The 17,064-nt window shown below is 35.8% G+C and overlaps 5 protein-coding genes across 6 annotated transcripts; 2 read left to right on the top strand and 3 right to left on the bottom strand.

Moving 5' to 3' along the window:
* Positions 1-2,062: 2,062 nt before the first annotated feature.
* Positions 2,063-6,143, bottom strand: LOC129241413 (vacuolar protein-sorting-associated protein 36). Its single transcript, XM_054877707.1, has 4 exons — positions 6,127-6,143; positions 3,539-3,659; positions 2,752-3,477; positions 2,063-2,527 (listed from the first exon to the last, which is right to left on the bottom strand). The coding sequence occupies exons 2-4, from the start codon at positions 3,632-3,634 to the stop codon at positions 2,141-2,143; spliced, it is 1,209 nt and encodes a 402-aa protein (XP_054733682.1). The 5' UTR covers positions 3,635-3,659; positions 6,127-6,143; the 3' UTR covers positions 2,063-2,140.
* On the top strand, positions 4,727-5,897 carry LOC129241414 (metaxin-2). Its single transcript, XM_054877708.1, has 2 exons — positions 4,727-4,798; positions 4,887-5,897. The coding sequence occupies exon 2, from the start codon at positions 4,926-4,928 to the stop codon at positions 5,685-5,687; it is 762 nt and encodes a 253-aa protein (XP_054733683.1). The 5' UTR covers positions 4,727-4,798; positions 4,887-4,925; the 3' UTR covers positions 5,688-5,897.
* A 1,087-nt stretch (positions 6,144-7,230) lies between the features above and the next one.
* Positions 7,231-10,382, bottom strand: LOC129240161 (26S proteasome non-ATPase regulatory subunit 2). Its single transcript, XM_054875743.1, has 3 exons — positions 9,158-10,382; positions 8,229-9,065; positions 7,231-8,168 (listed from the first exon to the last, which is right to left on the bottom strand). Exons 1-3 carry the CDS (start codon positions 10,226-10,228, stop codon positions 7,323-7,325), a joined length of 2,754 nt encoding a protein of 917 aa, XP_054731718.1. The 5' UTR covers positions 10,229-10,382; the 3' UTR covers positions 7,231-7,322.
* Positions 10,383-12,329: 1,947 nt separating this feature from the next.
* Positions 12,330-13,498, top strand: LOC129243086 (exosome complex component MTR3). Its single transcript, XM_054880196.1, has 5 exons — positions 12,330-12,348; positions 12,435-12,591; positions 12,643-12,760; positions 12,814-13,130; positions 13,190-13,498. Exons 2-5 carry the CDS (start codon positions 12,447-12,449, stop codon positions 13,486-13,488), a joined length of 879 nt encoding a protein of 292 aa, XP_054736171.1. The 5' UTR covers positions 12,330-12,348; positions 12,435-12,446; the 3' UTR covers positions 13,489-13,498.
* Positions 13,499-13,507: 9 nt separating this feature from the next.
* Positions 13,508-15,855, bottom strand: LOC129243084 (U4/U6 small nuclear ribonucleoprotein Prp3). 2 transcript variants are annotated; one of them, XM_054880195.1, is made up of 3 exons: positions 15,768-15,855; positions 14,501-15,701; positions 13,508-14,362 (listed from the first exon to the last, which is right to left on the bottom strand). In XM_054880195.1, exons 2-3 carry the CDS (start codon positions 15,444-15,446, stop codon positions 13,611-13,613), a joined length of 1,698 nt encoding a protein of 565 aa, XP_054736170.1. In that variant the 5' UTR covers positions 15,447-15,701; positions 15,768-15,855; the 3' UTR covers positions 13,508-13,610. The 2 variants fall into 2 exon arrangements, with proteins under 2 accessions (XP_054736170.1, XP_054736169.1); XM_054880194.1 differs by having other exon boundaries at positions 14,501-15,855.
* Between the last annotated feature and the right edge of the window lie 1,209 nt (positions 15,856-17,064).

The following is a 17,064-nucleotide window of genomic DNA, read 5'->3' as shown; positions in this document are numbered from 1 at the left end:
ACTTGAATAAAACAGAATTTTTCGCATTAAACATGCAGAATTTTGAAAAAGCAGAATTTTAAAAAGCAGAATTTAAAAAAAGCAGAATTTTAAAAAACAGAATTTTAAAAAAACAGAATTTTAAAAAGCAGAATTTTTTTGCAATTTACAGAATTTTGTCATCCAGAATTTTGTAAAACAGAATAATGACACGCTCCCAAAATATATTACACCTAATTATCTTTTTACACGAATTTGATTCAAAAGAAATTAAAAAGAAAATATTTTTTTTTACACGAATTGATTTGTGTTAACACGACTTTCAATATTTTTTTAATTTTTCTTGAATCTCGTTGAGCAAATAGAGTGAAATTTTTCGACGCATGTACGAAGCGTTAAATTAATCTCAGGAAAATTTTCTGAGACTCGGTTTAATAATTTATTTCTTATATAATTAATGAATTAAAATGTGTAAGCTTGGTTTCACCTAATTCTCTTTTTAAAAGAATTTTTTGGGAACGTATCTATCGTGTAAAAAGAGAATTAAAGAAAATTGTATTACTCACGTACACATTTACTTATGCAACGTCATCTTGAACTGTCTCATGAAAATAATAGAAAATCGAATGAAAAATGGCTCGAAGGAATATGCTCGGCCTCCATTGGGATTGAAACTTTTTGGCGTTGCTCATTCTTCATTAAAATGACGCGTATGCGAAATTTGACTTCAAGGAAAATAATAATCAGGAGACATTCACGTACATACTGTCTCTCGGCCAAGAACTGTCTCTCCAGCAGCACTCACCGTACGTATGTAAGTATGGGGAATGTTTATGCTGCTACAGCAACAACAACTGCTATGCCGCAAAAACTCGTCCATATACATATGTATATATATATGTATACGAGTATATTTATTTAAGCTTTAAATAACTGATGATGTTTTCCTAACAACAGTATTGAAACGGGTTAAAGTTTTATATTAATAGCAAATGTGTGAGAAAATGTGGGCGAACGTTATTTGCTTCTGATATATTCAGGATTGGATGATTTTGTGTCATGTTTTTAGGCGTACTGATTAATAAATTAAAACTTTTGAAGCTGCAGCTTATTTTATATTGTTGGTCCTTAAACCATTTTTTGTATTATTCTACAGCATGCGAGCCCCCATGAAAATGTTGGTCTGAAACGAAATGTCTCCGAAGCGGTGCCCTCCTTTTCTTTGGCCTATGCGTATGTATGTACTTTATTGTTGAAACTCGCTTTACAGTGTTTTCTTGACCTAGGCTAACTTTAGGGGTATTTCCTCTTTTCTTTTTTTTTTTGTGGTACTTCTGATTTTCTACCCTTGACTTGAATATTATTTTAGCAGATGTATAACACGTATAATATATTCCTAAATGCAAGAATTTTCGCTTCTAATTATCACATACCTAAACCTAATTGAGGTGTGAAAAATTTTAGAAATATATGTACATATGTACATACATATACTTAATAATAAAAAAATTAAATGAAAATTGAAGTGCATTTAAATATATAAACGAGTTAATAATAATAAAAAATACGATATTTAACATTGACAGACTAATACTTTAAATATCGCAAAATAATCTAAACATAAAATATTAAATACTCAAAAGACTTCGTAAATTTGGTAACGAATATATAAACTCAATATATGTATAACATTGTATTCTTGTATAGTGCGCTTGCAGAAAAAAGCTCTTAAACAAAAATTCTGAAAAGAACGGCAAAAATGTATATCTATTTAGTACCTTTCTTTGCGAAAGCCGGTTAAAAATGATATGTATATGAATATGATGAATTAAATATATATATATATATATATGATGAATAAAAATATATTAAAAAATATCTCACATTATTTGCAAATATTTTTCACTAAAATGATATATACAACAATTAATTATATTACATACATGCATTACAAATGTGCAATGATTTAAAATATGAATGTTATTATTATGATACAAGAGAACTAACGTAATGTAAACTATAGCCAAACAAAAATATGTATTTATGTAAGTAATAATAAAAAAATATTTATTAAATGGAAAAATTATGAAAGCTGTGTTATATTTTATTTACTTTTACTTTTTGCACTTTTACTATCATTCCATTTACATATTTTGAATGTTTAGCTATCTATATCACGATATAGCAACAAATTTGGATAAAAGCGTAATCCTTCTACCGATTCATCACGACACACTTTTCCCAAGCGTTCTGCGGCTACAAGACGTTCTTTTGCTAATAACAATGAAATGCCCAGCTGTTTGGCAAGCTCTTCAACAGCCAACGATGTGGCTGTTTTAACTTTTTCTAGTGTATCTGCTGCCACTAGTTCATCATCTTGCGATTCCAGTTGCAATACCATCGCTCCGCTGGGAAATTTCCGTAGCTTTATAGGGCCATTTAATTGCTGACAAGCGTGTAGCAAATCCTCCGGAGAGAGTAATTCAAGTCCTCGTGCACGATTTACCCGACAATACACATCCGCAAGTGACATCATGCCTCCTTGCTCCTGAAAAGTATACATATATGAAAGGAAAATGCACAAGTTTTATAAAAAACTTCTTTAAGGCTTCTTCGTTGTTGTTGTTGTTGTTGTAGCAGCATAAACATTCCCCATACTTACATACGGTGAATGCTGCTGGAGTGACAGTCCTTGGCCGGATATAAATCCGGGTCGTTTCGGTAACGTAGAACCGACTGTCGTGGAAACGGCTTCTTCGTAGTCGAGCTTACCTCAATGGGATCCAAAAGCAGCTCACATATCTGTTGGGCCAAACTGCGAAAGTAGTCTGAGTTGCTGGAAAAATTCTCTCGCGTCACTGGATCATCGATACCCAAACTCAGCAAATAAGATTTGAAGCGTACCGTTTCATCGTCGGAAATTTCGCCTTTTTGTTCGCATATCTTTGTGCTTATCACTTTCGATATGGCCACCATATCTTTAGCCATTGCCATTAGAATGCTAAGATCCTGAAACGCCAGTGCTATATTTTCATCCGTCTCTTTCGCCTTAGCTTCAATGGAACGCTCAATTCCACCAATGCCCGTGCGCATTTTCAAACGCAATTGAGCAGGACTACCTACTCCGCCAGCAGTTTGAGAACTATCAGCCTGTGAAAGTGGTCTCGGAATGACTATCACTTCCCAAATACGTGCCTCTATTGTTTGACGTAGTGCGCTACCGAATTCTGATGCCAATCCATTTTTTCCTGACAGTTTAATGTGCCCATGCGGACTATAGTCAATCGGACCAGGAGCCTTATCCGGTGGTGGCTCTCGCAAATGTAATATATACCGTGTCTTACGCCCGAAGAAATATGAACTTGCCGTTTCTTCACTGAGCGATATCACATGACGTAGGGAGAGGCAAAGTGTTATGGCAGCACGAGCAATTTCACCAGGACGGCCCCAAAATAAGCGATGAGTGGTGAGTACAACCTCACCTTCTTCATATTCTGTCTAAGAATTATACAAAACTAAATATTAAAAGCGTACTTCTTGTGACATTGAAAATACGTACTTTTTGATCTCCATCGTAAATTTTGACATTTTGATCCCGACTTACAAATGTTTCATCATCATGTAAGCGCGCTTCCACATATTCAAAACGATTCATCTTAGCATTTCGGACAATAAAATTCCTTTATAAACAAATGAAAGAATAACGTCATTTTATGATTGTCAAACAGCTGATAGAATTTTATTAAGCCTGTATAGACGATGCAAATATCTACGCAGATTTAAGATAGATTTTACGTGGCGTATATCACGTCTACAGTAAGTCTACAATAAGTCCGGCAGAATGCACACGTTGAGTTTGTTGCGGCACCGTGTTTGACTTAAATCCGCATTGATTGTCAGTGTTCTTATAAAAAATGTAACAAGCGACAACCTTTATTTTTGTCGAGCGCCAAGCTCGAGCTAATGAGCGTAAGAACTTACACGCTAAAGGGAATCTTCCTAAGATGCAAAAACAAAATTCATCTCAACCTACCCAAGTCACCTTGAGTGAATTTGCTTGGCTCAAGCTGGTATGAGGTCAAGGATGATAGATACCAGGTTTGTGAAAAAAAATTTTTTTTGAGGGGATCTTTGGTTTCTACGTCATTCGTTGTGTGTTCCACAAAATTTACCTTAAGCTTAGTGAAACACAAAACGAATGACGTCGGCATATCTGTCAAATTCGCTCAGAGCCGAATAACGGTCTGCTAGGTATTTCACCTCTAAAAATCGTTTCACCATGATATGAAGTTATATGAAGAAAGCCAAGACGTACCTCTTCTTACATTCGCCTTTAATTTAGAAATAGCTTGTGTTAGCTATACGTGACAAACTAATTTTATCTATTTGTAAATCATTGAATTTTTTTATTATCTTTCCCTTGACAATTATAATCTAAAACAATTTGTTGTGGCCTGAATGTCATTACCTTGAATAGATTCGCCTTGCATATGCCTGTACACAAGGTGGATTTAATAAGGTGACAGCATTCACCCAGCTGAATTTTTCGCCGTAGGGAAAATGATATGCTTTGTTTGTATGTATTGGTATGTTTACATTTGCTTGCTAATTTTGACATGATGCTTGCACCAAACGCAACAACAAATACATGTAGGGTTTTACTTATATGTGTTTGCTGTCACCTGTAATAAATTCGCCTTGCCTGTACATAATTACAAAACAAGGAATTTGCACGATTCACAACACTGTTTATCAGCTGTTTTCTGACTGGTTGCGTCTTTGGAAGAAAATCGTGCCCTTGTGGGAATCTTACAGTTGTGTAAGCAATTTATAAAATCACAAATTAGTAATTTTTTAAAGCTTTTTATCATATGTAATATTTGAAAAAAAAATATTCCAATATGCAGTCCTCACAGTACCTTAGTCAACTTAACGCTGAGGAAAAGATGAGCGACGAGCCATGGCCTGAAGATGCATTACTTTACCAGCCTTACGAAGCTGAACAAATACTTTTGCCAGAACATGCAAGTTGCTTGGCAGTTAAGGCATATCTAAAGATGTGCCAACTGCCATTTGAAGTACGATCTAGTGCAAATGCCGAATATATGTCGCCAGCTGGACGAATGACCAAATTGCCCTTTTTGCGCGCCGGTCATTTTATAGTAGCCGAATTTGAACCAATTGTCAATTTCGTAGAGCATAAAGGTTCCGCTATCGGTCAGTGGTTGGACGATGACAACAAATCTGATATGCGTACTTATGTGTCGTTGGCTGAAAATATATTCACAATGGCCGAGCTATATATCAGCTTTATGAATAAAAATGTATACGAAAAGGTGACAGCGCCGCGCAACGGCTGCGTATTTCCATGGCCACTCAACTTGATACAAAATTACTCCAAACGGCGCAGTGCATTACGTTTGCTGAAAGTGTATCAGTGGAATGACATGACAATTGAGGATGTTATCGAAAAGGTGGAAAAATGTTGTGAAACATTAACGCTGAAACTAGACGAGTCGCCGGATTTCCCATTCTTTTATTCGGATCAACCATGCGAACTGGACGCCATTACCTTTGGGCATCTTTTTGCCATATTAACAACAGATTTACCAAATATGGCATTAGCGCAAACAGTGCGCAAATTTAAACGCTTAGTAGAATTTTGCCGATTCATTGACGGGAAATACTTTCAAATGAGGTCTCTATAAACAGTTTTCGTTTTGTTTGTTTCACATTTGTAATTATACAATTTTTTAAGAAATAAATTGTTTCCTGTCTATGTTTTGCTTATATTGTGAGAGTACCTAGTTAAAGTGTTATATTTAAATAATTTATCAAGTTGCACACCTATTCTGCTTAGCATTTTTGTTCACAAATAAAAATTGATGTCGAAAAAAGGCATCGTTAAAATAACTGAATATGAGTTCACTTTTTTGCTATAGATTCGAATTGGTTTCTGCTAAAAAAAGCATACATATGCATACATTGTTAATTCTGTATCCAATTTTTTTGTTTCATTGTGTGTAAACACTTCTGTACATATTTATGGGTAGTGCACATTTTCACTTAATTTCTTTGCAGTGGCTTCTGTTTTGTTTATGAATATCCGTTATAGGTATACACTCTATGCGTCTATAATATAATTACCTTTACTTCTTTTAAATTTCAGTAAATAAATATGAATTGAAGATATCGAAGTTTTGAGCGATTCCACACATAAATTTTGATTGATTAATTTTTTATATTGTAATGAAGAAAATACACTTACATACCTACATATATGAATAAAATATCAAATAAAGCTGGTCAATAGAAACAAAGCAAACTAATATGGTTTTCGGTTCTGGTGTTGGCCTACCCAAAAACAAGTACAGTAGGTTCTGTTTTTATGCGGTAGATACGTTCCGCAAGAAACAGCATAAAAAAAGCTACTAGTTCTATAGTAAAACTATAGATACGTTTCAAATGCTAAAACCGCATAAATCTGAAATAATGTAATAAAATCGCATAAAAAAGGGCACTAGTCCCATATTATAACTATAGATACGTTCCATAGACCGCATGAATCTGAAATAATTAAATAAAATCGCATAAACAAAATATTGTATTTTTGAAAATTATATCTTTATTTAAGAAACGTCAGAATCGAAAAATAAATTTAAGTCAGAAATAAAATCAGAGAATACCCACATGTTGCGCGTTCGTTTAGGATTTGGCGTAAAATCACTTTCGTCACTTGAGGAAATGTACACGTCTGATCTAGATAGTTATGCAGGCGGTTCCATACTTGTAGGGTTAGCATTTCTGATGTAATCTGTGATGAGTTTTTGCTTAGATGGTTTAGAATCTTGTTTATATGTACAATTCCCGATAGGTCGACATGCATTTTGTAATTTAAAAAAAACCGCACTATTTCAAAACCGCATAAAAACAGAACCTACTGTAAGTGATTCAACAATTGACAAGCATAATCTTAAAATTACCTTTATAAGCATGAAGATTTTTACAAAACTTATTGTAGTTAATTTAATAACTACAAAAACTTACAAAGCATTCAACTGCCATTTGAACTGCTCATACCTGCAGCTCAAAAAAGAATTTGAATCGAATTCACCATAATTAAAAAAAAAAACAGTTTGAAGTTGTTGTTGCTGTTGTAGCAGTTTGAAGTGTATTTAGTCACTTCTAAGGCTTACCTTTTAAATATATTACACGGGTTTTTTTTTCGGCCCGAGTATATAAAATGAGACATATTTGTAGAGGTTTTTTAGTATTTTATTTTAATTATAAGAAATGTATTACTATCGAAAATAGTGTAAGTTCGTCTGATTGCGTTATAACTATTACTTGACAAAATTTGGATTTTTCTTCAATATTACAAAACCTTCCATAACAGGAGTGAGTGAGATATACTCGTCCGTGGCTAGTTCTGCGCGTTCACCCATCGCAAGCAATACAGGTGTTGTATGGGTTTGGAAACCGGTGATAGTTTTCGGTTTACCAGCTTGACCAACCACATCAATAGCTATACCGACACGCACAGGTACTTGCAGTTGATTTAGTTCCTCATCGAAAGTGATTAGCATGCGTGCCTGCATTGCAGGCACCAATGTGTACAGCAAGTAATGTGAACGTCCCAATATTAGAGTCTTAACATCCAACAAAGAAACAAGGGTCGCCATTAGACCAGCCACAGCCATGGGATTCATCAGCTGCCGATCGCTATGGTAGGGACTGAGTGTCAATGTGCCTTTTCCCAAATGTGTTAAACTTTGTGCAATGCGGACCATGAACAAATTGCTCGGATCTTTTGAGTGATATTGTGCCAACTGACGCAACATGGATGCAAGACGTGCGTTGTTAGTACCTGCTCCTATAAGACCCATAGCAAAAATAGCATTATGTGCTACTTCGGAGTCGCTATCATGTGAAAATTTGCTTAAAGTATCTAAAATATTTAGTTTAGGATTAGAAGCCGAGATTAAGCCCAAAGCGAGTGGCACAGCACGACGAATGCAAGGCTCGCAGTATCGGAGCAAATTTCCGAAGGAGCGGAAAGCCATTTCAGCTCCAATGTCCTCACCCATAGAAATTAAAGCAATACCCAACACAGCGATCGCTTGAGTTGCAGAAAGGTCTTTCTCCTTTTCTTTTTCCTTTTCTTTTTCTTTCTCTTTGTCAGCCTTATCCTGTGTTAGAAAAATGGTGTGTTAAATACATTTTCAAAAGTTCATTATTATTTGATTTACCTTTTCTTTATTTTTATCCTTCTTTCCTTTCTCGTCAGCGCCATCGCCGTTTGACGATTCATAGTGATCAGAGCAAATATGTAGCAAATGTTGTATTTTCAATACGTTTCCTGTTCCAGCGTATGCGCAAATATCTACCATAGTTGTAGCCATCGAACGGTATGGTTCATCCAGTACTTCTAAAGTCACCATAACAGCTTCTGTGGATTTCTGCCGTCCTAAGTACAATAGACCTAAGCCCAACCATAAGAAACGGGTATATGTGTCCTTCAAATCGGACTTGGAGAGACTCATTATGGTTTGCAACAAAATTTCGGTAATTTCAGCGTTGCAGGAACCAACAGATATTAAGCCCAACGATAAGGCGGTTATACCCATTATTTCTACATTCGCAGCGTTTTTTCCATTAGTCGCAAACACGTTTTTAAGTGTATCTATGACAATTGCACGATTAGAGCCAGCATAAGCAATGCCTAGGCCAAGAATAGCACCGATACGCATCGATGTATTCTGATTATCAATATAATCGGAGAGCAGTGCATGTGCAGGATCAACCTCATTGCGTATACCACAATTTACAATGCCACAGGCGAGTAAGGCACCTGACTTGATGTAATCGTCGGTAGAGTACAGATATTTATCAATCATGGTTAAGCCACCATCCACGTCCCATAACAGAATGAGACCCAGGGAAGCAGTTGCAGATAGCATGCCGTGCTCTTTATTTTTGTACAACCACTTATTGCCGTCTTCAGAAAGTAATTTGTCAACTCCAAAGCCCGCGTTTACAAAACCATTCACAAAGCTGGCAGCTAAATTTTGTTTCGCCGAATCAACCTTAAGATGAAATATAATAAATATTAGTGCTATTCGAGCAGTTTTCAGTATTTTCAAAAATAGTTAAAAAACTGCCTTTAGATATATTATACCTGTATCGATGCAAAGCGGGTCCGCGCATTATCTAAGTGAGACTTGTATATGTCCTCCGGTGTTTTTGCCTCCATGATATCAAGTTCACGTGCCAAATTTAAAAAATGTTTATTTAAATTTGCATTAGACATGATCTCCATTAGGTCATCATAATCTGGCACAGATTCATCCAGCTCCAAACATACTTGCTGGCGAGCTAACATGAAAGCAAGCTGTTTCTGTACGGCGGCATCTTTAGGTTCTTTAAATATTTCTGTTATTTTTTCCATATTATTCAGCATCAAAGCTAAACGCAAAGCTTGCGTATGCTGATTAAACTTGCGTGCTAATTGCAGAGCCGTCTCCAAAATTATAGTATTCTCCGGGTCGGGAACATACGGGTAGCAAGATTGTAAATATAAACATACGCGTGGATAAGCCGATTCGTCTACGTATTCTTGCAACAGATGCAAATGATCAATCTCAATCAACAAATCACAAGCGTCTGCTTCAGCGTTGTGTTCCATATTGTAGGGAATAATCTGTTTGACCAATTCGATCAGCTGAGCTTTGAATTCATCAGACGTATCTAAGTAATGCGAGGCGATTTCACCTGACAAATGGCGTACATATTCGTGGCCCCAATCACCAATTTTCTGAGAACGATCGCAAAGAAAACGGTACGCCAAACAATCTTTGCCACTGCCCATTGTCATGGAGAGCACTGAAATAATGTCAGCACACAATTGCCGTGTTTGTTGGTCCGGCATCTGCTTGTATAATGTCTTCATAGTGTCATAATGAGGTCGCATAAACTTCAAAGGCTTTGGTACAGAAGTCATCGACGTAGTGGAGGCTCTAATCAACTTAGCCAACATTTCCAGTGCTGGTAAATAGAGGGACTTATCGGGCTCTTGAAGGCGATTAACCAACATCTCTAGTTCGTCTTGCAACTGTTGATCTTCATCAGAAAGCTCCTGGTCCTTACCTTCTTCTTTTGCATCTTTATTTGCCTCCTTTTCCGCTGAATCTTTCACATTATCTTTCTTCACTTCAGCTGGAGACTTTTCATCTTTTTTAGTAACAACCATTTTTATACGATATTCAATGGCCTTAATTAATTACACGAAAATACTTTCTGTTTGCAATTATTTTACTGAATCGGCGGAGACTAAAATTTAATTTTCTGCAATGCTTAGCAAGAATTACAGTGCGTTTTTCTTATGTCAAATCAGCGATTCTATGTTGCCAGCATCAACGTAGTTATACATGACAAGTATGCTCAGCGATGGAATAAATTCATCACTATTTCTTAAATTGTATGATTGAATATCCCTTATTATTCTTATATAACAAGATAAATACGACTTTCTATTAAAAAAAAAACCATTAAATTAAAATATATTCCTTCTTTCACACTCATTCATCTCAACGAATTTAACAACATCATTTTATTGGTGTCAATAAACTGCATCTTAAAATTACTCATAGCCTTACTTGGCGCTTACACGGGAGAGTTGTGCAAAGTTTTTGTTAATGCATTCACATTTCTCTCACACTTTTTCGTCAATATCTATAATCTTTTGAAAGCAGTAAATTTGTAGCTTCATTGTAATTCGCTAAAGAAAACAAAACCTAATCACAAAAGAGCGCCCGGAAAAATTTATTTTAATTTGGAGATTTCAGTAGATGTTATTAAAATATTATTGTAATCTACGCGTCTCTCAAATGTAAACCCAAAACAATCGAAGTCAGAGGAAGTAATTCGTACGAAACGACACTACTGGCGGTTGCTTAAAAGTGAATTGTCTCCTTTTCGACAGCTAACACATATTTTGAATTGTCTTCAGACCATTCATTGTCCTGTGTAAACCCAAGGTTTGGTAAGAACTGTTATTGTTGTTGTTGTTGCCATTCCCCATACATACACGATGAGTGCTGCTGTGACATTCATTGACCGGGTATAAATGGGCGTCGTTTCGGTAACGTGGAATCGGCTGCCGTGGTAAGGACTCTATTGCATCTTGGTACGCTAGAAACCAAACTTCGGAGCAGTATGAAAAATGTATTTTTATAAATAAATTTTATATTTTATGGCCGAGTTCTGAATTTTGTCTGAAGTTTGCTGTCTATTAATACAGCCAAATATTTCATTTTGCATACATTCTCAATTTGCTCAATAATTATTGGTAATATTGTTATTAATTACCATGCATTTAGTTTTCTTCTCATTTACTTTTAATGTATTCTTCTTTTAGCTTAAAATCAATTTATTTTCAAGTCTGCCTACATTATTTTATTGCACTCCTCAGCTGAATCTGCTTCGATAAACACCAAGGCATTATCAACAAACAAAGCTATATTTACATTTTGAGCCGCGTTCCGTGTATCAATGATTAATGTTTATCGCAAAAAGTAGTAGTCCTATTGACCGCTGAGGAACACCAAGGTTTACATGTTGCGACGGCGAAAAATAACTGGTGATTCTTATTCTTTAAATTCTTTCGCAAAGGTAGCTTCTAAACCAAGGCGAATTTATTACAGGTGACAGCAAACACATATAAGTAAAACCCTACATGTATTTGTTGTTGCGTTTGGTGCAAGCATCACGTCAAAATCAGCAAGCAAATGTAAACATACGAGTGTAAACATACCAATACATTCAAACAAAGCATATCATTTTGACGTAAGCCATACCTACGGTGAAAAATTCAGCTGGGTGAATGCTGTCACCTTATTAAATCCACCTTGTTCTAAACCATTTAACAGCAGCAACACCCACTGATTTTCGAATATAAGATTATGGGTTTCGAAATATTTCTCTAGTTGATCTTGCACAGTCCTTTCTAATATTTTTTTGTAAAAAATTAGTCGGTCTGTAACATTCATCTTTTTTGAATTTTTGCCTTTGTATTTATGTAGGTAATTATTGAATGCTTCCAGTTGTCTGGGAATAGCCCTGTTTCAAATAAAATATTTCTTATTGTTCACAAACTGTTACCAATCACGATGAGTTTGGAAAAAAATTTGTATAGTATTTGGAAAAATGTTGCGTAGAAAACGGAAATTTTTATTAATTGTTACCAAAATAGTCACTACTTAATACAATATTTGCAGTATTGCACAATGATAGGGACTTATGTACATATTCAAGAAAGTATTTCGAATGCCCAAAGAAAATTAAACGATATGGTAACGTATACTCGAACACGTTAGTAGAATTGTCATATCAGGTTAAATTTTGTTTATATTTATTATAAAATTAAATTATATTTTTTTTATACTAAATAATACAAGGAATAATTCAAAATGCCGCCACCATCTGCCAGTCGAAAGTTTATGTATCCTGAACAGTCGGTACCGTATTCCTTATATATAAATCGAGAAAATCCTGATGAGGTGTTCGCCAAACTTAATAAACCGGCAAAGTTACAATTAGAGGAAAGACCAACATGTAAGCTTGGTATTCGATCATAAGACAATTTTCTTTATAAATATCTTGCAGTCTTAAAAGTTGGTGCTCTAGCAACGGTAAAGGGCTCCGCCTACATGGAATATGGCAAAACGAAGGTAATGGCATCCATTGAACCACCACGTGAATTGAGCAAGCAGACTAGAAAAATGTGAGTGGATTTTAAAATAGGTCGTAATTTTTTAATTATTTTTTATTTTATAGTGGTACGCTTGGAATAGTTACTTGTACACTGAAATATGCGCCATTTGCCGTAATGGATCCAACATGTATATCGAGAAAAGAGACGTCTATGGCCTTGGCGCTCAAAAAAGCACTGGAACCTGTAATTTGCCGACATGAGTTTCCTTACTTTCAACTGGAAATTAAAGTAATCATATTGGATGATGATGGTTGTGCGTTAAGTACAGCAATTAATTGCTGTGGTGCAGCTTTGGTAGATGCTGGTATTGCCACCTATGATCTAATAACAGCCTCAACGGTATGCAAATACAAGGATGTAGAATTCGTAAATCCAAATGGTAACTGACATATTTGTATTTCAAACATTTAAGAAGTTAAAAGTTTCCAATCGATTTAGCTGTAATTGAACGTTTAGTTTCCACCATAAGCGACACCGATAGCGATGAACATGGTATAGTTGTTACTGCTAGTTTGGCTGCAGTTGATCAAATCACGGAATGCTTTCAAAAGGGATACCTCAAACCAGAAACAGTTAAACAGCTAACGGAACATACATTGACTATTAATGAACGTATTTTGGATACAGTGCGTTACGTATTATTTAAGAAAGTCAAACAACAGTTGGAAAGGGAGAAAGTCGTAAACGATGTTATTGAATCTGAAAATGTTGAAGATAATAAAACTGTTTCTGAGTAAAGATATTAAACACATAGACTTTTTACGTAATCGAAAATATTTAATTGTTTAACTAAAATAATTCATAGAAATTTGCATAGCGAAATTTTGTTCTAAACAATAAATCCTTATTCCGAAACATTTTAGGAATCTGTAGATGCCTCCAAAACAGCACCAGAATATGCCAAATCCCAATAATGTTCAACTTGATGCTTCTGGAAGAATTCGCGCGCCATTTTTTCCATAGGAAAGACCTTGAATTTTAATTCTCCAAAGTGCCGCCGTTGACTAGTACCTTCCCAAACTAATACACAAGAATTGGGTATTTCTTGACCGTCGGGTCCTTTTACCAAATCCTCCTCCCACTTTATGCGGTGTTGCATTAGTCTACGGTACTTTTTCTGCTGCTTCGGCCCACCTTCTACTACAACAACGCAGCAATCGCGAAAAAGCACTACCGTGCCGGTCATATGCAACTGTTTGGCATTCGTTTCCACCTTGAATTTTTTGCTGGCATTGTCTTGCAAATCACGAATACGATAAACACTAACATGGACTCCACATGAAGTATCTTCTTTGATTTTGCGAATTTTCTTTTCACTCTTTTGTTCAGCCGTTAATTTTCGTGCGTTGTTGGCATCTTCATGTGCCTTTTGTCGTTTGGCCATCTGTTCACGTACATGAGCCTCAATTTTAGTCGGGTCTTGTACAGCCTCGGTACCTAGGACTCTCATCAAATTCGAAATACGAAGCTTTGGTTCAGGCGGGGCTACAAGACCCAAACGAATTTTTTCCTGCTCCTCTTTCCATGCTTCTCGACGATTTTGACGACGAAGCTTTTTGCGCTCCTTCTTAGTAAGAAAAACTGGTAAATAAACTGGCTTTAATGGTTCATCTATACAAAATACACAAAAAAGATAAATATGTATATTAATATATTAAAAGAAAAAACACATTAATTTACATAGTGAGATTTAAGATTCGAGTTTTCACTTATCGGATTAAATGAATAAAAGTAAATTTACAAACATACTTGGTGGTTTCATTTGTGTTGGGTGCTCAATAAGGTTGGTAATTGCTGCTTGCCGAATGCTAATCTTTCCCCCTTCATCTAAAGTATTTAAGTCTTGCGTGAGTATCACCGAATCCCACCATTCCATTGCTGGCACATCATCTGGTGTATCTTGCTTAGGTGCGATAAGCGCCAATTTTGTTGCAGAACTGATACCAGTTTTCCGAGCAATTTGCGAAATTTCATTTTGTAATCTTTCCAACTGTGTCTTCATACGCATCCGCTCCGCCAGTTGCTGAAATTTTCCTGGTTCATGGAAGCGCAATGAACGCTTGGTCCGTATAGTAGGTTTCAGCGCAATACGATCATCGAAGAACTTCACGGATTCCTCTTGCTGTGCATGGCGATCTGTTTGCACTTGACTCTTATTAAATACCTCTCGTTTCTTTGCACGAATATTAGCCTTTAAAGTTGGTGTAAGAGTCGGTATGTTAACGGTTCGGCCACTTTTATCAATTGTACGTCCGTCTTCGTCTAAAATTAAAGGTTTCGGTCTATCTTGCACTAGTGGTGGTTGAATTAGATTAGACAATTTTGCACGAATTTGTGCCTGCAGTTCTGCTATCTTCTTGGCTTTTTCGGCATCTTCGGGTACAGTTTTCTTTGCCAGAGCTTGTGTAGCAAGAGCAACTGGCATACCTATCTGCGGAACAGCCGCGAGAATAGGATCTTTAGCTTTTAGATTACTAAGGGCACGCTTTCTTTCTTCAATTTCTCGTTGAGCATTAACCATCATTAATTTGATTTGTGTTGAATTTAGACCAATCGTAGATACTCCTGCCGAAGCGGCGGTGACAGCATTTATATTCGCTGCAGCCACTGATGCTGCAACCAAAGGTGTTATTACGGGAGCTCCAGAAGCATTACTACTCTTATCTTTCATATCAAAACGAGTCTTTTTCGGCATTTCTGTGTTCGTTTCATCGCTACCACTACGTTTTTTACCCTTTCGCCGATATTCATCTAATTTGTCTTGCAATTTATCTGCTAACCTAGAGCTCTGTTTTGCGTCCAAAATCTTTTCCAACTTTTCCGCAATACGTCGACGGTCGTATCCATTGTGTAAACAGTGTTCAATTGTACTAATAACGCGGTCCTCCTCGCCACCAACAACAACGCCCTTCGCCAATGTTGCGATGTCTGTATGCAATTCATCGATCTCCTTGCGCGTATAATAGGACATAATTCGCAATTAATTTGGTCTGAAAAATGTTTAAATATTATTTACCAAAGTCGCATATATGTTTATCCGGATTAACACTGATTTTATGCAACGAAATTGTTGCAGACGTCCAAAATCGTATCCAAAACGTTCGTCTGCTCGATAATTTCTGTGACGTTAGCACGTTGCCATATTTTATTACACTTAATAGTTCTGAGAATTTGAAACAATAACATGCCGACTCCAGGAGACATTCCTTATGAAATCTCATATTTTGAAAACATAGAAACTCAACCTTGCCTAGAGCAGTTCAATCAACTGACTTGACTCTACAGTTTCTTGCTTTCATAGGTTATGGCAGCGGATTCTTTCTAGAGCAATAAGTATTAGTTTCGGGAACACAGCTTACAAAACAAAAGTGGAAGAATTGAAGAAGTAAAAGTATTATAATTAAAAATTTTGGTAAAAGTATTATAATTGAATATACAGTTCATAAGATTGCGAAAAAAATTGGGCTCGTGAAAAGATCATGCAAGTACATAGGAAAGAGGTATAAAAGTTTTGTTTATAGATCAATAGTTGAGTCGCATTTTATATACTGTCCAACGATTTTTTCATGCATAGCGACACACAAGTTGAGAAACTCCAAAAAATGCAAAACAGAGCTATGCGATTCATTTTGAATAAGCGTTATGATACACGCAAACAAGAAATGATCAGAGACTTTAATTGGCTGAGCGTGAAACAGCAAATATTTTATCACGCTATGAAGTTCGTTTTTAATACAAAGCAGGGCAAGTTACCGTATTATCTGCGTTTCCACGACAGTCGGTTCTACGTTACCGAAACGACCCGAATTTATATCCGGCCAAGGACTGTCACTCCAGCAGCATTCCCCGTATGTAAGTATGGGGAATGTTTATGCTGCTACAACAACAACCGTATTATCTGAGCGATAATCTTAGATACATAAACGAAATTCATTCATATTTACTCAGGGAAAGTAACAGTTTTAGACTACCACTGTTTAGAACAGAAGTTGATAAAAAAATATATTCTATAAAGGATTAAAATGTTTTAACGAGCTACCAACTCAAATAAAAAATCTGGTAACATAAGCACTTTCAAAGGCTGCTACTTTATCACTGTAAAACGTTGCCGATTAGATAGAAACCAGACCCTTCCTTTCCAAGCAGTTGGAAAATGCATTACATTAACTATAAAACAAAAACTTAATAACTGTAAACTATAATTTGTTTTATGGGTACACATATATCTATAAAGGAATATTATTATTGTACTATTTAGCATATAAGCATATAATTGTATAAATTAGGGTTTTAGACAGTAAAAACTAAATAAA

This window comes from Anastrepha obliqua, chromosome 3 (genome assembly GCF_027943255.1).
Source record: "Anastrepha obliqua isolate idAnaObli1 chromosome 3, idAnaObli1_1.0, whole genome shotgun sequence".
Classification (NCBI taxonomy): domain Eukaryota; kingdom Metazoa; phylum Arthropoda; class Insecta; order Diptera; family Tephritidae; genus Anastrepha; species Anastrepha obliqua.
Note: the sequence above shows the minus strand (reverse complement) of the source record. Positions and strands in the feature narration are given on the sequence as shown.